The sequence below is a fragment of the Carettochelys insculpta genome, chromosome 2 (genome assembly GCF_033958435.1).
Source record: "Carettochelys insculpta isolate YL-2023 chromosome 2, ASM3395843v1, whole genome shotgun sequence".
In the NCBI taxonomy this organism is placed as follows: Eukaryota; Metazoa; Chordata; order Testudines; family Carettochelyidae; genus Carettochelys; species Carettochelys insculpta.
Window position 1 is genome coordinate 40,743,370 of NC_134138.1, and position 25,783 is coordinate 40,769,152.

The window sequence follows — 25,783 nt, forward strand, 5'->3', positions numbered from 1 at the left end:
CTCTCTTTTCACCCCTTCACACAGGGAAGAAAGGGTAGAGGGCCAGTTGAGAATAGTCTGTCCCTGTGTTATTTTCAGGGATCCTATGCATTCATGGGAGAGCAGGGGACAGTCAGTGGACGGCCAGCTGAGAACACAGCCTGTGAACAGAAGCCTTGTAGTGAACAGGAAATAGAAATAACCTCCCCTCAGCAACTCTTTTTCAACAAATCTCCTCCCATCACTTCAAGCTTTTCAGAGTCCCTGTGTCATTTTCAGGGATCAGAAGCAATCACAGGAAGGGGGACAGTCAGTGGATGGGCAGTTGAGAATTCAGTTATAGAAGAAAAATTTCTGTTAACCTTTTTGCCATCTCTGTGGATGCCTTACTTTTCTTTCCTTCCAATGGGAAAAATGGATGTTTGCTTAACACAGGAGAGGAATGAGGAAAACGCAATGTGGGAAGAGGATGTCAAAACCCAGCAAGCACACCCAGAACACAACAGGGATGTGGGAACTGCAGGATAGGATCCCACAATGCACCACTGCAACAGTCGATGTTTTCCAATTGAGTGTGGCAGCAATAAGTCAATTTTGTGAGGAGCACGTGAGGATAGTCAAAATGTAATTAATATGTTCCAGAGTTATAAAATCCCTATTAATCAATTTCATTTTATTTCGTAGTGTATACCCAGCCAAAGTGTTGGCTCACAGCAGCCATCCCACAGTACAGCTCTCATGGGGGAAAGGATGCAGTGGGACAATCACAGGGTATCCTGGTCCCTGCACAGTCCACCTGCCCACCACATTAGAGCTCAGCACTGGTGCAAGCAGGGGAACATTTGCTCCATGGAGCAGGCATTGCTAGCTGGTCAGATAAGTGAGCACTCGCCAAGAAAACTGAAATGGCAGTTTCAAAGTTCTAGGAACTTTAAGGAAAGAGGGCAGACTTTTGTTTACCTGGCATCAGAGCAGCAGAGGTCCTGACTAGAGTAGTCACCTAGGCTCTGTGGGATATTCTGTTGAGGCTAAAAGCTCTGTAAACAGGAAGAAAGTGTCTTTACTTGCACATCACTACTAAAAAAATAAAAATCACCAGTAAAAACTAACTTCTCTCATGTACATGGTTTTCTTTTTGTAGTGAAACTTCACCGTTTCACTGCAAAAAGTCACTGGCAAGTGTAGGCACTCCCACAGTTTTTGCACAAAAAAAGGGATCTTTTCCACCACTTTAAATGGTGAGCATATACATGCCCTACGTCAGGGACTAAATTTAAACAGTCTGGGGACTTTCCCTGCTACTTAGAAGTTGTTGTATCACCAACACTTACCAACATTTTAAGAACAAATCATGAAAAGATTAAGAAAATTAAATTAATTACCTTCTTTAATGGAGTTGATTGCCTCATGTCATACAGCACAATATTTCTGTCTGAAGCACAGCTTCCCAAAAGATATGTCTAAAAATAAGCAAGTCATTATATTGGGTACCACTTTCTAAATTTATAACACACAAAAATGGGCCACTGAGTATATATTTAACACTAAACGTTTAAGCCAATGCTATTTTGCTACTTAAGTTTAGACACAGACGCTGTTTTCTAACATAATGACTCTTAACATTTTAAAGAAAACTATTTGAAGAAATGCAATCACAGAACAGGAACATGGTCTTGAATCTCCTTTGACAAAATAAAATATTGGTGACAAATGTTTTCTGTTTGCTTTAACCATTAGTAAATGGTTTCATTGTTCTTTATGTATAGCTAAAGAGTCAATCTGAGGGCTTTTGCAGAAATAGCAGATTGCACCAAACAGAAATTAGAATCTATCATTTTTCTCCACTTATGAAGTGGTAACCCTCTCACATATGTATCATCCGTGAGATTCCCCTAAAGACCATGTTACCCATTGATTTAGTATGGATACAAAAGACTGCCTTTAGCATTATGCACTGAAACAATATAACCACTTAAACAAAACAAAAAACCAAAAAAACTACATATCAGGTTTTCTAAATTTCAAGGAGTATTTTATTCAGAACAAAAGATCGGAAAGTTTAATACAAATCTTTGAATGTTGGCACTTGTACTGATGAAATAAAATATTAGCATATAGTACGTACATAAAGAAACATTACCTCAATTGGATTAAATTTAACACTGCTTATGCTATCAACACCCCATGCCAAACAGCACATGGGGCTGGTCCTTTGTTCATCCCAGATGTCTACTTGATGCCCACAAGTTGCAAAAATAGCCTCCTTCCAGTGGTGATCAATTCCTGTGTATACTGTCTATGAAAGCAAAAAAGTTAGAGAAATGATCGAATCAACTTTTCGTAAGTTTTCCTAACTTGGTACATTTACTTTCTAAACTCTGACAACCAAATCATAACCCACTCCTTAACAGTTACATGTTGTAGTCTTTCATACTGGGCTATTTTAAGACTATTGTAGCCTTTCATTTTCTGTGTGCAAATTCTTCTTTGCAAATTTTGATTACATTTACAATGAAACCCCTATCAAGTGGCCACTCAGTTTGACAGTCTGACTGAACATTTTGCTCTGAAGTACAAAATATTAAGAAGTGTGGTAATATAACCTACATGAAAAAACTTGAAGTGTTTAATATATTTCCACAGGCAACCAAACAGGTCTCATAAATTACACAAGTGAACAGCTGAATCTTCAACAATTTTCCTCATGGCTGCAACAATAAATTGATTTTAAACTCTAAAACACTCAGTATTTTAAAAATTAACTACTATACATCACATACAAAATACCCCCACGCACTGGGTGGAGGATGCCATAAAACTGGCCTTTTAAAAACATTATGTCAAACTAAACCTCAGTCACATCTCGTAAGTGCAGGTCAGAAGGAATAATTATCATCTAGTTTGACCTTCTATCTGATGACTCATCATTTCACTCAAATAACCCAGCACTGAGCCTAAAAACTTCCACCTAAGTCAAGAAAAACTTGTATTTGACTAAAATTATCTTCCTAAAAAGCATCCAGTCAAGGTGGCATCAACAGATAGGGAGTCCACCCACACAGGCAAATGATTAATCACCTTCACAGTTTAAAAATATGTCCTAAATCTTAACGGCAGTTTTTACAGCTTCAGCATACAGCCACAAGTTGTTGCTTGGCTTTTCTCTGCTAGAATAAAGGGCCCTTTAGTACCCATTATTTTCTCCCCATTAAGGTACAGGATGTACCTCCCAACATCAGGATTCAACATCCATGGTGTGCCAGGATCACAGATGTTACTGAACAAGAGAGCCTTGGTCCAGGAAGCTAGTGGGAGGAGGGCTAGCACCTGGAAGCCCTGCCAGGCGAGAGCCCAGTGATGGGGTCAGCATCCCACAGCTGAGCTATGACTGGAGACAGTGTCAGCCCAGCAGCGTCCAGTGATATCCTGGTAAGTGCTGAAGATATGGGGGCTGCATGTAAGAGGGGTGGGGGCAGAGGAGCAGGTTCGGGGTGGATGGTGGGCAGAGCTAGCTGGAGGGAAGAGTGGCAGTCTTGGGGGCCAGACATAGGGAACCTCCCCAGTCCAGCAAATTCTCTTGTTCAGAACTGGTCAGGTCCTGAAGGTGCAAGAGCAGGAAAGTGCAACCCATACATATATACTGTATTCATCTCTCAAAATCTTTGTGATAAGACAAGCCCTTTTACTGCTCCATTTGGCTTAACAGCTATAACTCTAAACCATCTCCTGTCCACACACAAAAATGTCTAGATTCTCCCTGACTACATAGATGTTGCCAGGGGATGCATAAATGTAAATATCAAACACAATCAACTTCCACCCCACTAGTCTAAGCTTATGGGACTTAAGAAATTGGATAGAATTTTGAATTGCATGAAAAGAATAGAAGCATTCAACTGAAACTATGTTTTTATACCTTTCCAAGAATTGTATGCAGTGGTTCTTCTTCTTCCCCATATCCTGGACCTTCCATTTTCCAGTGCTTTATGGTTTTATCATCCCCAACCTAGAAGTATCGGAGAAAACACACACAAGCCAGCTCTTTCAGTTACTTAACACACATTTGTTCTGTTTACACAATTCAAGCTCCTATGTATACACCTTAGGAATGTAAAATCCCATTTAATGAGTTAACCAGTTAAATGCTAAGTTTAACTAGTTAACCAATTAAATGGGTAGGTAAGGCAGTTAGGGTGGCCACTCCAAACCAGCTAGGCTGGAGGTAAGGGGGCTGATGAGGCTGGAGGCAGACACACCAGCAGGGGCCCCCCCCCAGGCACGCCATAGGCGGAGGCACTCCAGCCAGGACAGAGCACCCCCAGTCACCCCAGTACTGGCACCGCCTACAGCAGCCCCGGGAGATGGAGCGCCCCCTGCCCCCCAGCCCAACCTGTGGCAGGCTAGCCCATATCAGTTAACCAAAAGCAGTAAGCCTCATCTGTTTATGATGAAGCTTACTGGTTAATTGTTAACATCCCTAACACAACTTCTGGAACCTCTCTTTTTTTCCTCCTGACACTTATCTAGTGTCTGCTTCAGAATAGTGGACACACATTCCATTGTTCGTAGATGTACATACAGAATTTTTGTTAACAAAAGTACCCATCAACTCATTCTCTTCACTGTCAGATGTTATTCCTGTTTTCACAGGAACACCAAACACTGATATTTTATCAGTTCATGTGCACTTGAACTCGTAATATTTTTATATAAAATGAAAAACAAAAGGAAGATTTAATGACAGTTTAATTACTCAACTGAAATCACCTTGAATTAATTATAGTAACCATTCACAAGTCTTTCAACAGAGTTTATATACAAAACCAGTAGGCAAAATAACTTACTCAGTTTGAGTTTCCCTTAGCAAAAGGAGAACACCAGAAAATTGCTCATCTTGGTTAACAGCAGTGGAGTAATGCCAAATATTTTTGTTCAAAAACAGAAAAGGTCACATTTGCAATATAAATGGAGTTTAGTAGATGCTATTCCTAAAACATAGGGGGTCTACACCAGAGTTTTATCGACAAAAGGGGCCTTTTGACGATGTAACTCAGGAAGCATCTGCACACTTAAAAGCATTCTGTTGACAAGTTCTGGACAGAAGTCTGCATTTGCCTCAACAGCATTATCCCTCAAAAATTCGAAGCATAACAATCTGTCGGCAGCGTACTGTCGACAGAAGGGCACTTTCAATTGCTGGACAGCCCTCCTTGAAGAGCTGCCATTCCACTTTTTGGCACCAAAGGGCATCGCAGTCTGGCAGTTCTCTGCCGACAGAGCAAGTTGTGCATAGATGCAATCTGCCAACAGAGGTTCTGGTGAGACTTCCCTGTCGACATTAACTTCTGTCGACAGGTGCCTCTAGTGTAGACATAGCCATTGATGCTTTAAACAGTCTAACAGAAAAGCGCATCAAGTGACTACAGTAAGTTTAGATTTGGTTTTCCAATGGTGCAATTACACTCTGAAATATTGCTTTATAAGTCATATGAATATTATACTTACAGTGAAGAAAGAAGTACCACAAAAGCGGGCGCATATCCCTCGAACAAAGCCCTCATGCGCTTGTAAAGTACGAATACATTCCCGCTTGGTCAAGTTCCAAATTTTAACCTGTTCAAGGCATACCAAAACATTTTTCCATTTAGTAGTCTGCTAGCTGTAAGATGTCATGAAGAGCCATGTCAAAGGGCCACCAGCAGCCTGAAATCTAGCTGATTTTAAAAAACGTTTTATTAAGTGTTTTAAACAAGCCTTCCATTGAACTGCTGTCTATTTTGTCGGTTTACAATTGAATTTCCTTTATATTTAAAAAAATTCTGCATTGAAGTGAGCATCATTGCTGCCACTAGCAAGACCTCAATTTTACTAACAAATACAATAATGCTAGTTGCTCCAGTTGAGCAGGCCACCTTGCAGCATAGGAATCATACATAATGCAGCTACAGGAATTGCTGAATAGCACTCTTCCCACCCAAGAATTCATGGTATTTTCAAAAAGTTGTAACTACATTTCAGTCTACAAGCTAATTATTCGAAGTTTCATTGTGAACCACCAATGACGTCACTTCTTCTATAGCCACACTTCTTCATAACTGTTTAACTTCTAAAATTCAGGTACCACTGGTTTTTTTCCCACTGCCTTTAGATACATAAAATTATACAAAAGAATACGCTGAAATTCTCTTTCCGAGAAAAGCTAGAGCCATCTTATAAAAGGAGAAATCTAAAGGAATAATCTTTTAGATCCAATGGAATAATTGCACTTTATTTTAATAGTTTTCATGGCTTGATGATTAACAATACCTTTACATTTGCTCAGTTACATAGTGAGCATGTGAAATCAGCAGTTTCTGATTACATTGCCAGCATGTTTATTAATAATAAATACTTCAGAGTGCAACTGAATTTTAAAAATGGACATTAACTATATATTTTATAAAAGCCAAGTACAAGACCTCTTTCACTCTACAAGGTTGAGTTCCGAAATGGTTCTCCTTTACATTCATTCACATGCTTCCAATTTATTCCCCACCACCACTCAAAGTTTTGTTGTCTCCCCTTAATTATGTAATATCCATAATTAAAAATGAATGACCGAACAATTGCAACACTGTACACAAAGGATACAGTGCATGCAGTAAAACAAGTGAGGATAAAAATGAATTTCTTCTGTAACTGTTTCTAATTATTACAGTACCCTTATATTTGATACCTGTAGCAATACAGACAGTTATACACTCATCCTTTGCTATACGAGCACAATCGGTTCCCAAATTCCTGCTCATAGGTGAAATCTCAGAAGAGTGACACTAAATTTCCATTAAAATACATGTAAAAGTCTCCAACTCATTCCAAGGGCTTGTAACTTGACATAAACCAATTGAGTTTAGGTACTTTTCTGATGTATTTGAATAATATGGCACCAGAAATAGGATGTAGTGTTATGTATGTAGAGCAGGGATACCCAAACATGAGTCCCATTAGTAACAGAGAGGAAGCCGTGCTAGTCTATACACTACCAAAACAAAAAGCAGTCAAGTAGCACTTTAAAGACTAGCAAAATGGTTTATTAGGTGAGCTTTCGTGGGACAGACCCACTTCTGGCTATGGTCTGAAGAAGTGGGTCTGTCCCACGAAAGCTCACCTAATAAACCATTTTGCTAGTCTTTAAAGTGCTACTTGACTGCTTTTTGTTTTGATGAGTCCCATTAGATTTGTTAAAGGTCACCAGCTGGGCAGTTCCCAGCTGCACGTTGCTGTAAAAGAAGCCATCTGCAGTTTCTTAACAGATATCTGCCTGAGGCAGTACTATCAATAGAGGTAGCTGCTGGAGATGGCAGGTATCTCTATCACTAGAGATAGCAATTACCTCTGCCTAGGTGCTGAAACATCGTAGCCAGACAGAATTCCCCTGCTCTACTCCGTCTTGCCTGCCCCTCTTAGGTGCCTCAGAGCACACAGCACAAAGAGACAGCACAATCTTGGAACGTTTTGAGAGCACACTGTCCGGTGCCTCACAAACACAGATGTGCTACGTCAGCATGACCCTGGACAGATAAGAGGGCTAACAGGCTAGCTGTCGGCCTGGGGGCTTCAAGCTGCCCTTGGCTGGCATCCATAGTTGATCCGCCCACACTTGGTCCCAGGACGGGAACTTTACTGCCCATGTGAAAGTTTGCCCCTTTTCTATAAATTTAGTTATCTCTGTCCTTACGAGTGTAACTGCCTTGTAAGCACTGGCGTCACAGACGAACCAGTACAATTGGTACCTTGAGATAACGAAGAACCTACGTGCCCCAAGGGGTATAAAGAGGGGCCCGGCAGCCTACGCTAACCGAGCTCCAATTTCCTGTGCCTGCTGGTCGGGTAAGGTTATTGCCTCCCGAGGATCTAGGGGACCCCCTTCCTCGTACAGTTCTTCCCAAGGGATTCAGTGAACGACCTTGGCTATGCTGGAGTCAAAGGACGTGGGGTGAGAATTATACGTGCAATTTTTTTTTTTTGCACATTTAGTAGTAAGAGCTCTTTAGTCTGAGGCCTCTGGTCCTCAAATGGGTAACTTTCTCTAATTGACATGTCATTTGTATCATCCTACTATAGGAGCTAAGCAAATAGAGCAATAACAGTGTAACCATTAAGATTTCATCTAATTTTTCCTGCAACTGTAACCATTAAGATTTTCATTTCTGCTTTGTAATAAATAGTAACCACGTTTAAGCTTCAGCCTGTCTCCTTCTAGTTGCTGTAACTCGGCCAAACACAAACAAAGAACCTTAGCTGGTTTGGCTATACTCAGCCTGGTCAGTGGTAAGGTGCAGTAAAAGCTGGGCGCTGAGTTGTGCGGCCTCCACGGAGCAGACTCAACACGTGTTGAATGGGGCAGGGGTGGTGAGCCAGACCCATGGAGGGGAGGGAGTAGTGAGCTGGGCTATGGGGGATTTCAACTGAGACAGGGGGAAGCAGGATTTTGAGTTGCACTTAACTCACATTAATGCATGTGAGTCATGCATTTTGAGGGTTTACTGTATAGAGAAGCTTAAAAATGACAGCTGTGAACAAAGGCAAAGCACAAATATATAGAAGTCATCTCTTACCAAGGAAAACTACAAGACAAAAACTCTGGCAAGGCAATTGCAAAAGTATAATTAGGCAGGACAAAAAAATCTGAAGACCAACCAGCAAAAGACACAACACTAACAATAAAAAAATAAGTACATCAGCAAACTTCCTGCTGCTATCAGTGTGGTCTCACTGGAGCCATTCCTGCCATTCTTTTTAGGGAGCAATTCCTAGATTTGCCAATAGAAATCTTTTTGGATTCACCCAAGAGTTCTACAGGAATTCAAATATGAAATTAAAGAGCAAACTGTGGCATGTAACCTATAATTTAAATTAGCCACAGTACTAGATGGAGGAAATTAATAATGCAATGATAATTTTTAAAAAAGGCTCCAGAAGCTACCGTATCTATTCCTACCTTCATTACAAGGCAAAGGGTTGGCATTACAGTTAAAAACAGGATCAGACAAACCAACAAACACAATATATAAGGAAGAGTTAATATAGATTTTGCCGAGTGAAATCACGCTCTATCAATGAATTACAATTCTTGAAAGAAGACAAAAAACACATGGACATGAGCGATCCAATCGCTACAGTACAGTTGGACTTTCAGAAAGATTATGACGAAGTCCCTCACAAAGGGCTCTTAAGCAAAGTAAGCAGTCATGAGATAAAGGTGAAAAATTCTCATGGATCAGTAACTGTTTAAGAGATAGTAACAGAGAGATAGTCTATATACTAACAGGCTATCAAAACAAAAAAGCAGTCCAATGGCACTTTAAAGACTAACAAAATAATTTATTAGGTGATGGGCTTTCGTGGGACAGACCCACTTCTTTAGACCATAGCCATACCAGAACAGACTCAATATTTAAGGCACAGAGAACCAAAAATAGTTATCAAGGTTGACAAATCAGAAAAATTGTCATCAAGGTGGGCAATTCAGAAAGCAGAGTGGCGGGGGTGCGGGGGTGGAAGTCAAGATTCAGATAAAACAAAGGATGTAAAAGTGTCTATATAATGACCCAGGTAATTGGCGTCCCGGTTCAAACCACGTGTTAATGTGTCAAATTTGAATATAAGAGAGAGCTCGGCACTCTAAAAATTGCCTGCAAAGGAGAGTGCCGAGCTCTCTCTTATATTCAAATTTGACACATTAACACGTGGTTTGAACCGGGACGCCAATTACCTGGGTCATTATATGGACACTTTTACATCCTTTGTCTTATCTGAATCTTGACTTCCACCCCCACACCCCCCCACCCTGCTGCCTGAATTGCCCACCTTGATGACAATTTTTCTGATTTGTCAACCTTGATAACTATTTTTGGTTCTCTGTGCCTTAAATATTGAGTCTGTTCTGCTATGGCTACGGTCTGAAGAAGTGGGTCTGTCCCACAAAAGCTCACCACCTAATAAATTATTTTGTTAGTCTTTAAAGTGCTACTGGCCTGCGTTTTTGGTTTATGAGATAGGAAACAAAGCATGGGACTAAATGGCCAGTTTTCAAAGTGGAGAAAAGTAAACAACAGGGCCCCCCAAGGATCCCTACTGGGACCAGTGTTGTTCTAAATAGTCATAAATGATCTGGAAAAAAGGGTGCATGGTGAAATGGCAAAGTTTGCAAATGATACAAAATTGCTCAATAAAGTTAAGTGAAAAAATAGGTGAAAAGAGTTGCGGAGACAGTAGGAAAAAACTCCCTAAGTGTTAGGAATCTTTATGAATGGGATAGATCAGGAGTACACAGAGTGGGGGGCATGACATTTTGTAATCGGGGGGCATGTGATCTGCCTCCACTTCCCACCTATGACCTGTGGTGGCTCCCCCCCACATGCTCCACAGCTACTGTTACATAGGGAATGCACTGACCAATGGGAATGGTGCCCCAGCCATTGCAGCACCCTCTGGGCCAATCAGAATGTTTGGAGGCATTTCCAGGGGGCCCTGCATCAGTTGACTGGGGCAGCCAGCGAACCCCTGGTTGGGTAAGGCAGCCAGCCTGGTCCTCACACCATGCTGACACCTGGGACATCCCCCCCACCAGATGCTGGCACAGAGGAAGTGCGGCTGTGCATGGGGTGGTGGAATGCAGCATCCTGCCCGCACATAGCATGGCCTGGGATTACTACCTCCCTGTTCTACAGCAGTGTCAAGTGCTACAGGAAGGAGAACTACAAGGGCAACACCTACAAGGTGGAAGTGGGAATGCAGATGAGCTCCTGGAGTCCCTCTGACTACCTCCCTGACCACTCCTCCTCCCTTCAAGTTACTCCCCAAGTGCCCCTTCCCCTTAGGGGCACCCCTTGAGTCCCCTGCATGCCCTTCTGAGGTCCTCTCCCTGAACACCCCTGGCTCTTCGGGGCACCCCAGACCCCCCCACACCCTCTTCCCAGTTCTCCCCCACATCCCCTCCTGTGGTCCTCCCTCAGACTGGGCAGAGGGGAGGGGGTGGCTGTTAATTTTAGGGATGAAAAATAGGGCCAGAGCACACAAAATTCGCTCATTTCTAGGATAGATAATAAGACAGTTAATATAATAATGCCACTGTATAAATCTATTATATACCCACATCTTGAATACTATGTGCTGTTCTGGTTGCCCCATCTCTAAAGAGATACGTCAGAAATAGAAAAGGACAAGAAAAACGATTTGGCATATGGAACTGTTTCCAGATGGAGAGATTAAAAAGACTAGGACTATTCAATTTAGGAAAAAAAGACAATTTAGGCAAGATATGATAAAAGTACAAAATCATAAGAATGTAAGAATGACCATACTGGATCAGACCAAAGATCCATCCAGGCCAGTAGCCTGTCTGCCAACAGTGGCCAGTGCCAGGTGCCCTAGAGGGGGTGGACCGAAGACAATTATCAAGCAATGTGTCTCCTGCCATTCATCTCCAGCCTCTGACAAACAGAAGCCAGGGACACCATGCTTACCCTTGGCTAATAGCCTTTTATGGACCTAACCTCCATGAATTTATCTAGCTCTTTCTTAAATTCTGTTAATAGTCCTAGCCTTCACAGTCTCCTCTGGCAAGGAGTTCCACAGGTTAACTATGTGCTGAGTGAAGAAGACCTTTCTTTTATTAGTTTCAAGCCTGCTACCCATTAATTTAATTTGGTGTTCTCTAGTTCTTGTATTATGGGCACAAGTAAATAACTTCTCTTTATTCACCCTCTCCACACCTGTCATAATTTTATCTACCTCTCTCATGATCCCCATCAGTCTCCTCTTTTCTAAACTGAAAAGTCCCAATCTTTTTAGCCTCTCCTCATACAGGACCTGTTCCAGCCCCTAGTCTTTTTAGTTGCCCTTTTCTGAACCTTTTCTAGTGCCAGGATATTTTTTTTTAGGTGAGGGGACCACATCTGTACACAGTCTTCAAGATGTTGGCATGCCATAGATTTATATAGGGGCAGTAAGATACTCCTTGTCTTCTTTTCTATCCCTTTAATAATACCTAACATCCTATTTGCCTTTTTGACTGCCTCTGCGCACTGCATGAATGTTTTCAAGGAACTATCCAAGATAACTCCAAGATCTCTTTCCTGATTAGTTAGAGCTAAATTAGCTCCCATCATATTGTAAGTATAGTTGGGGTTATTTTTCCCATGTGCATTACCTTACACTTATCCACATTAAATTTCATTTGCCATTTTGTTGCCCAATCACTCAGTTTGATGAGATCTTTTTGAAGTTCTTCACAGTCTGCTTTGTCTTGACTATCTTGAACAGTTTAGTATAATCTGAAAACTTTGCCCCCTCACTGCTCACCCGCTTCTCCAGATCATTTATGAATAAATTGAACAGGATTGGTCCTAGGACTGACCCTTGGGGGACACCACTAGTTACCCCTCTCCATTCGGAAAATTTACCATTTATGCCTACTGTGGAAGTATAACATTGTATAAGTATAACGTTGTATAAGGGGACATGCTGGATACATTGTATATGAGAGGGCATGCCAAAACATGTTACAAAGTATCTGAGGGAGCACACGTAGGGACAGTTAGCTTTTGAATGGAGAAGCAATTAAGATGGAGCCAGCACGTCTAAGAAGCAGGCATCAGAATGGAAGGTGTGAAGGGCAATTAGTTAAGTTAACTGGAAGCTGTTAAAGGAGATTGTTAAGGGTGCCAGGTGTGACTGGTCTCAGGGATCTCGAAGGGTGGTGACTAAAATCTTTTTCTTCTTTTGTCTGTAACTTCTCTGTAACTTGTTCTCCAAAAAAAACTGTATAAATTAAGAGACACAAGTCCCACTCGGGGGGCTCACTTCTAAATGTATTAGCAGAGCGGCTTTGCTAATAAAACAGAGTGGTCTGATAAATTGTGAGTCTGAGTCAAACTTTGACAATTTGGAGGTTCCACCGAGATGGCAAGCGGCTTCACTGAGGCTGTGTGATCCCTGACTGCCTTGCAGGACGATCGTGGCAGCCGGCGCCTGGACGCTTAGTCCAAGCGATCCTCCACAAGACAGAAAGGTACACAGCAGCAGCGCAGTCTACGCCATTGAACTTGTTGGTTCCCACTCTGTTCGGGTAGGGGTCTTTGGATCCAACTTCTGGAATCAGACGTCTCAGGTAATTATTATTTTTGTGCTTTAACCGGTTTGAGAACTGTCTTGTCTTTGTGTCTATCCATCTTCCCCGTGGTGTGTGTGTGAATCTGGGAGCCATCTCTGTCCGGAGACTGGCTGACCAAGGGGTCCCCGTCCCCACGGTCTGAATAAGTGGAATCTGCACAGCTGCAGCCGCACCATGCCTTGGGTATAACCCCTGGTGTGAAAGCAAGGGCAGCTGAGGCAGTAGCCTGTGGGCTCCTTTCTGTGTGTTGCACCGGGTACCGCTCTGCCGAGCCCGAATTTCCTTCTTGTGTGAGTGCTGTGTGAAGTCCTCCTGGATGGGTAATCAGAAGTCTAAGGTAGAACAGTTCCCTAAGGGAACTCCGGCTTATTTTATGTATTTTAGGAGGGGTCCGGACTCTTGTAGGTTTCTTGAAAAATGGTCCAAATTAGCTCTAGAGAACCCCAAATTACAGTGGCCACTGTTAGGTTCTTGGGACAAGGATCGAGTGGAGGCTTTAAAAAGCAAACTTGTCCTCCCAAAAACCAAATTGGAGAGAGGAGAAGTAGACTGCTTCATGCAGTGGTGGGAAGAGGCAAATCGTAGATGGACTGAGTCAAAACTCACCTCTCTTAAAAATTCTATCAAAAAACTAACAGTTCAATTGGATGCAGTCTCTCCCACCACTAGTCCGAGCGCTCCCCTTTGCCCAGTCCTGTGCAATGATCTGGATCAAACCCGACCCCCACCATACTCCTGCGCAAATAAGAAATCAGAAAAAGAAAAATCTTCAGTGACTACAGATAATGAAAGTGAAGAAGATACCCTCATTGGCCTCGCAGCTCTGCAAAATATTATGAAGAAGAAATCCAAAGCAGACTGCAAAGATTCTCTTGACATCTCTTCTTGGAAAAGAGAACCTGATGGGAGGTTAATGAGAGACTCTGATCAAACTGTTGTGGCACCCTTACGAGTCCTTAAGATAGGAGAAAGTGAGTCCATATGGGATTATAAACCCTGGACTCGTACGGAACTTTTATCTATAGTTAAAGGTTTTCCCAAACCACAGGAAAACTCTGTCAAATTTGCTGAGGAGTTTCTGTTAATCTGTGAAACCTATGAACCCTCTGAGACAGATCTCCTCCAACTGTGTAAGTTGTTAGCTCCTGCCAGTTATTATGAAAAATGGTTGGCTGCCGCAGACTGGCCAGCTGAGGCACGCCACTCAACCATAAAAAGTACTGGCCCAGATTCGGCATACAGAGACCGGTGTATGGCTCTTTGGAAGCGCCTGCATCAAGCCATTCCCAAAGCGTGGTCTCCTAAAACAAACTGGACAGCAATACGTTGCTGTAAGCAAGGGCAAGGAGAAAGCCCAGGCGACTATAGGTCCCGGCTAACCGATATTTTCCTACAACATTCAGGAATACAAGAGCCCGATGTAAATGGGCAGGGGGCCTTGGCACATGCATTTGTTGATGGTCTTCTCCCTGCCACAGGCAGGATGTTAAAACGAATAAGTGTGGGATGGGAGACTGAAACCATGGACAAATTGCTGGCAGTAGCAGAGCATTGCCACCGCACTTTAAAAGGAAAGGAGGAACAGTCCTCCCAAAAGTTAATGGCTCTGCAGATACAGCATTATTCAGGACTAAGCAGACCACACTGGGGACAGGGACGGGGTTGCGGAAGGGGGCGGGGGGCTGGATTAACTGGGGTTTGTAACTACTGTAAACAGCCTGGACACTGGAAAAAAGAGTGTCCAAGACGACCTAATAATTGTATGGGAAATCAAGTGAACCCCCCGCTGGTTCCTCCAGCTGATCCCCAACCCTATTTTTCACCCCAACAATGACGGGATGCTGGGGAACCTCAGAAAGTTTTAGCTCCCTTATTACCTCTGTCCCCTACTGAAGAATGTGTCCTGACTGTAAATGATCTCTCTCTCCCTTTCCTTGTTGATACTGGAGCTTCTCTTTCTACAATCCGCACCACTGACTTGCCTGTGGTTCCCCGATCTGGAAAATCTGTGTCTGCTGTTGGCATTACAGGGATCCCTACCTCTTTTCCCCTCTCAAAACCTTTGTCTGTTCAGGTCGGTCCCCTCTCTGAGGAGCATGCATTCCTCCTCTCTGATTCCACCCCTGCAAACCTTCTGGGACAGGACTTGCTATGCAAACTTGGCTGTTCTATTTACTGCTCCCCAGATGGTGTCTATCTGCAAATCCCTCAGTCTTCCTTATGTGATTCTGTAGCCTCCCTGCTGTCTGAAACTTCCCTCTCCACTCCGGTCCCTTGCTGTCCCTTAACTCCGTCCCTAGAGCACCTAATCTCTCAGGTTCCTTCCTCCCTATGGCCATCTCACCCATCTGAAGTGGGCCGATTAAATACTGACCCAGTTCGGATTACTGTAGACAATTCCAAACCTCTGCCTCGCCTGTCTCAGTATCCTTTGAATCCTGAGGCAGAGGCTGGGATTGCTCCAGTTATATCTGCATTAAAAGAACAAGGAATTATTGTCCCTTGTTCCAGCCCCTGTAACACCCCTATCCTCCCAGTTCAAAAGGCTGATGGCAAATCGTGGCGATTTGTTCAAGACCTTCGAGCTATTAACCGTATTGTCATACCTTCTTTTCCAGTGGTTCCTAACCCTGCTACAATACTAGCGTCTATTCCTCCAAATGCAACCCACTTTACTGTTGTAGATTTGTGCTCCGCTTTCTTCTCTGTCCCAGTTCACTCTGAATCCCAGTATCTCTTTGCCTTCTCCTACAAGGGTCAGCAATATACATGGACTACCCTTCCCCAGGGGTATACAGAGAGTCCATCCTATTTTTCTCAAGCCCTAGCCAGGGATCTCGCTGATCTGGTTTTCCCATCAGGATCCACACTGATCCAACATGTGGACGACTTACTCCTGTGCTCCCCCTCTCTGTCTGCCTCAGAAACTGATTCACTAACACTTCTCACAGCTTTAGCGAACAAGGGTCATAAGGCTTCTCGCACAAAATTGCAGCTCCGCCAAACCTCTGTCACATACCTAGGCTTCCTTCTCTCCCAGGGCTCCCGTACACTCTCTCCAGCCCGGGTACAAGCCATCCTTAGCTTTCCCCAGCCTTGCTCTCCACGCCAGGTCAGAAAATTCTTAGGCATGACAGGGTTCTGTAGGCAACGGATTCCCCAATATGCTTCTCTGGCTAAACCACTCCAAGAACTCACTCGATCCTCTGTACCTAACCCCATGCCATGGCCACTTGAAGCAAATGCTACTTTCATCTCCCTTAAGCAGAATTTAGCCTCTGCCCCTGCCTTAGGGTTACCTAACTATGACAAGCCTTTTACCCTTTTCTGTCACGAACAATCTGCTTGTGCCCTCGGGGTTCTTACTCAGGAGCACGGTGACAGAAATCGCCCGGTGGCTTATTTCTCTGCAACCTTGGACCCTGTAGCCCAGGGTTTACCCCCTTGCCTACGCGCCGTAGCTGCTGCAGCACGCCTGGTCGAGATGTCTGAGTCCCTTGTCCTCCGCTCTCCTCTCACTCTCATGGTTCCCCATTCTGTGGAAACTCTCCTTCTGCAACGCAACACTGCTCACCTCTCCTCTGCTCGCCTCACTAGGTATGAACTTTTGCTGCTTTCAGCCTCACATATCACTATTAAGCGCTGCTCCCGGTTAAACCCTGCTACCCTCCTTCCTTTACCTAGTGATGGTGAACCCCATGACTGCCTTGCAACTGTCTCTGCTATCACTGTCCCGCGCCCCAACCTTTCAGATGTACCTCTCCCTAACTCTGACTTGGTATTATTCACTGATGGGTCCTGTTATAGAAATGACCAAGGCCACCTTCTTGCAGGGTACGCTGTGGTCTCTCTCTCTGAAACCATAGAAGCTGCGCCCTTACCCTCTGTGACCTCTGCCCAGGTGGCTGAACTGATTGCTCTAACCCGTGCCTGCTTTCTAGCCGAGGGGCTCTCTGCCACTATTTTTACTGATTCTCGGTATGCCTTTGGGGTTGTGCATGACTTTGGCACCCTCTGGCAGGCTTGAGGTTTTCTTACCTCTACTGGTACCCCTATCAAGAATGGCCCCTACATTGCCGCCCTCCTGTATGCAGTTTTACTACCGTCTGCCTTGGCAATTGTTAAGTGTACTGGCCACTCAGCGGCAGACACCGAGGTGGCAAAAGGTAATGCACTTGCTGATGCAAAACATGCCACCACTATAAAACCTTCACCAGAAGCGTTTCTTGGTCCCCTCTCTGTCTCTGTAATGCCACCATCCCTGTCTCATCTCGCTCAGCTCCAGGATTCTGCCCCAGAAACAGAGAAAGACTCCTGGAGTGCTTTGGGTTGCTCTTTGCATTCTGATTCCCTTTGGCGATCGCCCACCGGTACCTTTGTAGCCCCCCTCTCACTCTACCCGTCTCTAGCCGCCCTGCTACATGGTGTTTCGCATGTTGGCAAGGAGGGGATGGTCTCTGCTATGAGTAAGGCGGGGTGGTGGGCTCCCCATTTCAGCTCCTTTGCAACCCGCCACTGTGCCGCTTGTGTTACTTGTCAAAGCCACAATGTAGGCAAATCTGTAAAAGTAACACAAGGGTTCCGGGGTTTGCCTCAAGCACCTTTCCTACACTGGCAACTTGATTTTGTACAAATGCCAAAGTGTCAGAAATATGAATTAATTTTAGTTATAATATGTCTATTTTCGGGTTGGATTGAAGCCTTTCCCTGTCGCAAAGCTGATTCATTGTCTGTTGCAAAATGTCTGTTAAACCACATTATCCCTACCAAGGGAATTCCTGCCACTTTGTCTAGTGACCGGGGAACACATTTTACTGGAAAAATTGTTCAACATCTAAACCAGGTATTACATGTCACCCACCTGTTGCACTGCCCTTACCATCCACAGAGTGCAGGGGCAGTTGAAAGGCGAAATGGTGTGCTTAAAAATAAGCTGGCAAAAAATCTGTAGTTCCACAGGGTTAAACTGGCCAGCTGCTTTACCACTGGCCCTTATGGAAATTCGGTCATCCCCATCCCAGAGACACAAATTGAGTCCATTTGAAATCATCATGGCACGCCCTATGCGAACAATGGCTACTACTACCCCAGCCCCAGACCTAAACCTAACTCACAGCACGCTCCTCCAGTACTGCAAAGGGTTAATGCAAGCTGTGAGCTCCTTCCATTCGCAGGTGCGAGCAGCTTGGCCGACGGAACCCACCTCTGCTGCCTGTCACACTCTTGAGCCTGGTGATTGGGTCTACCTGCGGCACCACCTTCGGAAGCACACCTTGGAACCCCGGTGGAAGGGTCCATACCAGGTATTGCTCACCACCCAGACAGCAGTGAAATTATCCGGCATCGCTGCATGGATCCACGCCTCACAGTGTAAGCCAGCGCCACCTCCAGGGGACCAAGCACCTCTGCAAGACCACGCAGAACCAGCTTCAACCCCAGAAGACAAAGAGGAACAGCCTGCAATATCTTACAATCTGCGCTCTCGTAAGGGTTGCCAGAAGCAGAGGGTAAGCAGACAGCAGGACCCAACAAACAAGAAGCAGTAGTGAGCCTAGCGCCTGCTGCCTGGTGGACATAAAACCGTGACTGCGGTTCCCTCGAAAGGGGTTGTTGGAACCAGAAAGGGTCCTGCTTCCAACGTGTCCTTTGAGAAGCTTAATCCTCAGCTACTGTGTCCTGAGGGTCTGGGGAATCCAGAGTGACAGTGACAATTCTTTCATCCAACAACAGGTGCAGATAGCCCAGATCCTGAATATTTCTAATTGCTGGGTCTGCAGCCACATCCCAGCTCACTCACAAGCTAGTATCCCCACCATGGCAATCCCTTTGAATTCCTCAGAGCTTGCTGGAGAGCCCTATCCACTTAAAAGGACATGGAAGGAAAATGACACTTGGGGGCTGGGAAAAACATATGTTCCTAAACTTATAAGTGTGGTGAAAGGAAAGGGCCACTGGTGCTGGGTGTGTAATGGGACAGGGCTGAATCTAGGGAGGAGCAGCTGTCTCCAATACATCGTGTCCCATGGTGTATGGGACTATTCAAACAAGGTTGGAGAATGGCGAACCGGGTATGGAAAGATAAACTTCCTCTCAACCTAGGATCAAACCAAAGATTCAATCTCTTGCTCCCCCTACAGCCTCCCTGAGAAAAACAGCACCATCTACAAATGTCATGTAAATGCTACCTCTTCTCCCAGTGAAAATCATCCTGTGCCCTTTGGGGGATACTATTCCTCCTTCGTAAATTCTTACATGTCAAAGGGTTGCTGTCAACCCTTCCCAGCTTTAATGGGACATCATTGGGTTTGTGGGGAAAATGCTTACACTGTGTTACCAGCAAATTGGTCAGGTATCTGTTATCCTGCTCAGCTTTTCCCACAATTCCAGGTGCTTCAATCCCTCCCACGAAATCGCCTCCGTAATTTCAGGCGAAAAAGGAGGGACTTGCCAGATGCTAAATGGTATGTGGATAACATAAGACCCCTAACTTGGGAACAAGCTGTTGGCATTTCTTTAGTCCCAGTAGGGGGGGGTAATCCACCATGCAAAAAGGCTTTTAAGGTTACAAGCGGTGGTTGAGATCATGGCCAATGAAACAGGAGAGAGCTTAAAAGCTCTAGCCAAAGAAGCAGGAGCGGTCCGACAAGTGGCCCTCCAAAACAGTCGGGCATTAGATATAATACTGGCAGCCAAAGGAGGGACCTGTGCTCTAATTGGAACAGAATGCTGTGCATACATACCTGATAATACTAATGAGGTAATAAATCGTGCTAGCCATCTGGAGCAAATTGCATACCTTCCCCACGAAGAACCAAGTTCCTTGTGGAAATGGATAAGTAACTTATTCAATTTCTCTAGTCTGGGAAACTGGTTGTTTCAAGGAATCCTGACTATCCTATTTGGAATTCTAATAATCTTTGTGTGTTTTCAATTGATTTCTTGTTGTATCCAAAACTGCACAAGACACACCATCCATCAGGTTACCCCTAACCAGAGTGCTAATCTAATGTTGTTAAATGTCACCAGTGAAAGTAATGAAAAAGAACGATTGATGTATGGAATCCAGTAAGTCGTTGGTCATGGGCGTAGCCTTGACCAAAAGGGGGGATTGTGGAAGTATAACATTGTATAAGTATAAAGTTGTATAAGGGGACATGCTGGATACATTGTATATGAGAGGGCATGCCAAAACATGTTACAAAGTATCTGAGGGAGCACACGTAGGGACAGTTAGCTTTTGAATGGAGAAGCAATTAAGATGGAGCCAGCACGTCTAAGAAGCAGGCATCAGAATGGAAGGTGTGAAGGGCAATTAGTTAAGTTAACTGGAAGCTGTTAAAGGAGATTGTTAAGGGTGGCAGGTGTGACTGGTCTCAGGGATCTCGAAGGGTGGTGACTAAAATCTTTTTCTTCTTTTGTCTCTAACTTCTCTGTAACTTGTTCTCCAAAAAAACTGTATAAACTAAGAGACACAAGCCCCACTCGGGGGGCTCACTTCTAAATGTATTAGCACAGCGGCTTTGCTAATAAAACAGAGTGGTCTGATAAATTGTGAGTCTGCGTCAAACTTTGACACTACTCACTGTTTCCTGTCTTTTAGCCAGTTCTCAATCCACAAAAGGACCTTCACTCTTAACCCATGACAACTTAATTTACATAAGATCCTTTGATGACGTACCTTGTCAAAGGTTTTCTGGAAATCTAAGTATACTATATCCACCGGATCTCCCATCTGCACGTTTGTTAACCCCTTCAAAAAACTCTAACAGATTAGTAAGAAATGATTTTCCTCTGCAGAAACAATGTTGACTTTTGCCCATCAAATTATGTTCTTCTGTGCACCTGACAATTTTATTCTTTACTACCGTTTCAACTAATTTGCCTGGAACCGACGTTAAACTTACTGGTCTGTAACTGCCAGAGCCACCCCTAGAACCCTTTTTAAATATTGGTGTCACATTAGCTATCTTCCAGTCATTAGGTACAAAAGCTGATCCAAAGGACAGGTTACAAACCAGTGTTAATAGTTCTGCAATTTCCCATTTGAGGTCTTTCAGAACTCTTGGATGAATGCCATCTGGCCCCGGTGATTGTTAACATTAAGTTTACCTATTTGCTCCAAAACCTACTCTAACGACACCTCAATCCGGGACAGTTCCTCAGTTTCATTTCCCACAAAAAACAGTGCAGGTTTGGGAATCTCCAGCATCCTCAGCCGTGAAGATTGAAGCAAAGAAATCAATTAGTCTCTCTGCAATGGCTCTCTCATCCCTGATTGCTCCTTTTGCATTTGTATCGTCTAGGGGACCCACCGGTTTTTTAGCAGGCTTCCTGCTTCTAAGGTATTTAAAAAAACTTTTCTTATCACTTTTTGAGCTTCTGGCTAATTGTTCCTTAAAAATCTTTTTTGGCTTTCCTTATTACAGTTTAACACTTGATTTGGTAGTGTTTATATTCCTTTCTATTTACCTCACTAGGATTTGCCTTCCACCTTTTGAAAGATGCCTTTTATCCCTCACTGCTTGTTTTACATGGGTGTTAACCCATGGTGGCTCTTTTTTCGGTCTCTTAGTATGTTTTTTAATTTGGGGTATACATTTAAGTTGGGCCTCTATCATGGTGTCTTTAAGAAGCTTCCATGCAGCTTGCAGGGTTTTTGTTCTAGTCATTCTGGCTTTTAATTTCTGTTTAACTAACCTCCTCATTGTTGTATAATTCCCCCTTTCAAAATTAAATGCTGGAGTGTTGGACTGCTGAGGTGTGCTTCCTACCACAGGAATATTAAATGTTATTACATTATGATCACCAGTCCCAAACAGTCCTGTAACAGTGACCTCATGGACCAGATCCTGCGCTCCACTCATTACTAAATCGAGAATGGTCCCTCCCCTTGTGGGTTCCTGTACGAGCTGCCCCAAGAAGCAGTCATTAAGGGCATCCAGAAATCTTATTTCTGCATCTCGTCCTGATGTGCCATGTACCCAGTCAATATGGGGATAACTGAAATCACCCGTTACTATTGAGTGTTTTATTTTGGTAGCCTCTCTGATCTCCCTTAGCATTTCAACATCACTATCACTGTCCTGATCAGGCAGTCGATAATATATCCCTACTGCTATATTCTTGGTAAAGCTTGGAACTTCTATCCATAGTGATTCTAGGGAACACTATGATTCATTTAAAATTCTTATTTCATTTGATTCTATGTTACCTTTCACATACAGTGCCACTCCGCCACCCACATGGCCCATTCTATCCTTCTGATATATTTTATATCCTGGTATGATTGTGTCCCATGCATTGTCTTCATTCCACCTGGTTTCCGTGATGCCTATTATGCCAATTTCCTCCTTTAATACAAGGTACTCTAGTTCACCCATCTTATTAGTCAGACTTCTAGCATTTGTGTAGAAGCACTTTAAAGATTTGCCTCTGCTTATGTGTTTTCCCATCCCAGATGTATTAGATTCCTTTATATATGATTGTTTGTCTGATCTAGGCCATTGTTTGGTATCTCCCCTCCCCTTTTACTAAAGCCTAGAGTAGCTCTATTGATGAATTATTCTCTAAGAGGAATTTCTGTCTGATCCACGTGCTCCTCTGCACAAAACAGACATAAAAACTCTCCTGATCCACAAACCAGTCAGCCAACATTTTAATGGAGTGGGCCATGCTGTTAATGACTTAAAAGTCTGCGTCTTACTGAAGAGGAATTTTCACAACAGTCTTGAAAGAGAGGCTGCTGAACTCTCTTTTATATTCAAATTTGACACATTAACATGTGGTTTGAACCGGGATGTGAATTTTCTGGGTCATTATAGGGGCTCTTTTGCATACTTGGCTTAATTTAATTCTTGACTCCCAGCCCCTTTACTCTCTGATTTGCTCACCTTGATCATTCTGCTTCTAATTTGTCAACCTTGATTTACTATTTTTGGTTCTCTGTGCCTTAAATATTGAGTCTGTTCTTGTCTGGCTATGGTCTGAAGAAGTGGATCTGTCTCATGAAAGCTCACCTACTAAATTATTTTGTTACTCTTTAAAGTGCTACTTGACTGCTTTTTTGTTTTGATAGCATATAGACTAGCAAGGCTTTCTCTCTGTTATTATGTTACACTCTATGCAATAAACAGGATAGCTCCCACTCTGCTGCTGGGCTTTTGCCTGCATTTTCTCTATTGAATAATCTGAATATAAATGGGGTTTTGATTTATTTATGACTGATGTGGAATAAGACTATAAGGAAGTGTTACTCTTTTACATAACACAAGAACCAGGGGACACTCAATCAAGGTTTAAAAACAAACAAAAATACTTCTTTATGCAACACAGTCAATCTTTGCAACTTGTTGCTGAGGGATGTCGTAAGAGCCAAAGATATAGTAAGGTTCAAAAAAAAGTTAGGTAGGCTCATGAAAGGTAAATCTGTGAATGGATATCAGCCAGGATGTTCAGGAAGGTAACCTCATGCTCTGAGTCTTAAAATTCTGCCTGACTGAAGCTGGGAAGAGCCAAACGGGGACAAAGGACTCATTCTACAACCGGGTCTGTTCATTCCTCTGACACAACCCACACTGGACACTGTTGGAAGACTGGGTACTGGGCTAGACAGACTACTGATCTGACCCACTATGGATGTTCTGATGTAGAAAAAAAATGTTTTAAAAGAAATATTTATTTTTGCAAATTCACTTACCTCTCCATCACATGCCCCAGAAAGTACTGTAGATAAACTCTGTGGATGCTTAGCCATACAGTTAATTCCATCCCTGTGACCATCCAGTGATGCAAGAAAAGGTTTTGCAAATACACGTTCTAATTTTGTTGCATTCAGGGCTCGAACATACTCTCGTGGAACCTCAAATGGATGCAATGCAGGATCATAGTTTCTTGGAACTAGGATAAGATGGATAACTGTAAGAACCAATCACATCTTCTATTGTACAAGCTAAGCTGACTTTGGATAAATTCCCCTTTGATTTTCCCTGCCATGATGGAAAACATTTTCCAGCAATACTAGGAATTCAGTCAAGTTAATGGTTCTATTTTAACCTGACCAGGATGAGCCTGTCTGTAATAGCATTTGATATACTCATCGACTCTTCATTACCAGGTGCCATTGGATCCACAGATGAACAAATGCTAAATGCAAAACATCACTGAAAAATAAGTAACAGAGTGGAGTCAGAACTCCCAGACTCTTCCTCTCATATCCATGTAGTCTATTTTTGTCAAGGTCCAAATTTCATGGTGGAGATATAGCTAAGGTCCAGACTCCAGAGAAAATTAAGAATGACTGATTGATAAATAGATAAATAAATATATAAATAAAAGACTTTGGGGTCTATTCAAAAGCATCTGGTGGCCTGGATTTGGTCCATAAGTCAGCCACTTCACTACCTCATTTTGTTCATACTCCACATTCAGAGTCAAAAATAGAAACCCTGCATTCCTGATTCAAAATATATTACTGAGACATGCCCCAATATAGAAAAAGGCAGGACCTTTCTTATTGTGTTAATTCAACACTTTATATTGGTCAAAAATATAAATGTAGCGTGATAACAGCTATTTTCTCATGGAACCCCTGACTCATTCAGAACTCAGTTTGAGTGCTGACTTTGTTCTTGTTGGGACCAGGCTGTTGAACAATGAATAATGGCACAAGCTGTAGAATGAACTTGGCTGGAACCCAACTGAAATAGTTTCCTAAATAGATCTGACACTGACTTTCTATACAAAGTTAAGGAAATTACTTAAACAAGGCTTTGCAAAGGTAAACACTCTTTTTAAATTCCTCAATTTCTGAGTCTTTAATCTGAAACATCAAGGATTGGATTTGCACTTTCAACACCAACTGAAGTCTACTGGAACTGCAGGTGCTCAGCATTTCTGTGTATCAGGCCATAGATGTCTTGGACATTACTGAAACATACAAAAAATCAGTGGACTCTTCTACAGGTACTGGATTTAACTCCCTGCCATTTGCTAACCTGTAAAGCCTGCGTAACAATACGTCCCCGCCCTACTCAGCGGCGGAGCTGACAAGCTGCCTAGTATGTGAAATGCTCACAGAGTCACGCTGGAGCACATAAGCTTGGCGGGGCAGCGAAAGAGCCACCACCGCTCACGTTAAATACAGACAAACGACACCAAAGCAGGTCTGAAGGGGGACTGGGCTGCTGCGGAGCCAGCCGAGATTCGTGGTGCTCACACAGCGGGGGTGAGACGTCGGCTGGGCGCCGCCCGCCGTGCTCGGCGCTGTACACACGCAGCCCAAGGCAAGCGGCCCATTGGCCAGAGCCTGCCCAGCCCCGCGCCCCCTTCTCTGGCGAGTAGCGAGGTACCCCGGGGAACGGGCTCTGCAGCCGGCGGGCACTCTGCCCCAGCACCTAGATTGTCCCCCACCCCCCTCCAACGGCCACAGCCCCGCCGGCTCGCGCGCTCACCGCGCTGGAGGTCCAGCTTGGTCTCGCGGACGTAATCATCCGGGTTCCGGCTCAGCACCTTCACCCTCATCGTCCAGCCGCGCCACGCCGCTCCTGGCGGCAACACACACACACCGGAACGAACCCGCCGGGCTTCCGGCCCAGAGCTCACTGGCTGCCACACCGACCGGAAGAGGCGGTGCAGGGTTTACGTAAGGCG

The 25,783-nt window shown here is 43.8% G+C and overlaps 1 protein-coding gene across 1 annotated transcript in view; it reads right to left on the reverse strand.

The window, feature by feature from the left end:
• The window catches only part of DCAF13 (DDB1 and CUL4 associated factor 13), a 50,380-nt gene extending 24,614 nt beyond the window's left edge, over positions 1-25,766 (reverse strand). Inside the window, exons 1-6 of the mRNA XM_074986816.1 lie at positions 25,585-25,766; positions 23,832-24,031; positions 5,485-5,592; positions 3,896-3,985; positions 2,120-2,275; positions 1,362-1,439 (exon numbers count right to left, since the gene is read on the reverse strand). Coding sequence (XP_074842917.1) covers positions 1,362-1,439; positions 2,120-2,275; positions 3,896-3,985; positions 5,485-5,592; positions 23,832-24,031; positions 25,585-25,654 — 702 coding nt within the window. The 5' untranslated portion in view covers positions 25,655-25,766. The remainder of the gene's footprint in view (positions 1-1,361; positions 1,440-2,119; positions 2,276-3,895; positions 3,986-5,484; positions 5,593-23,831; positions 24,032-25,584) is intronic.
• Positions 25,767-25,783: the final 17 nt, after the last annotated feature.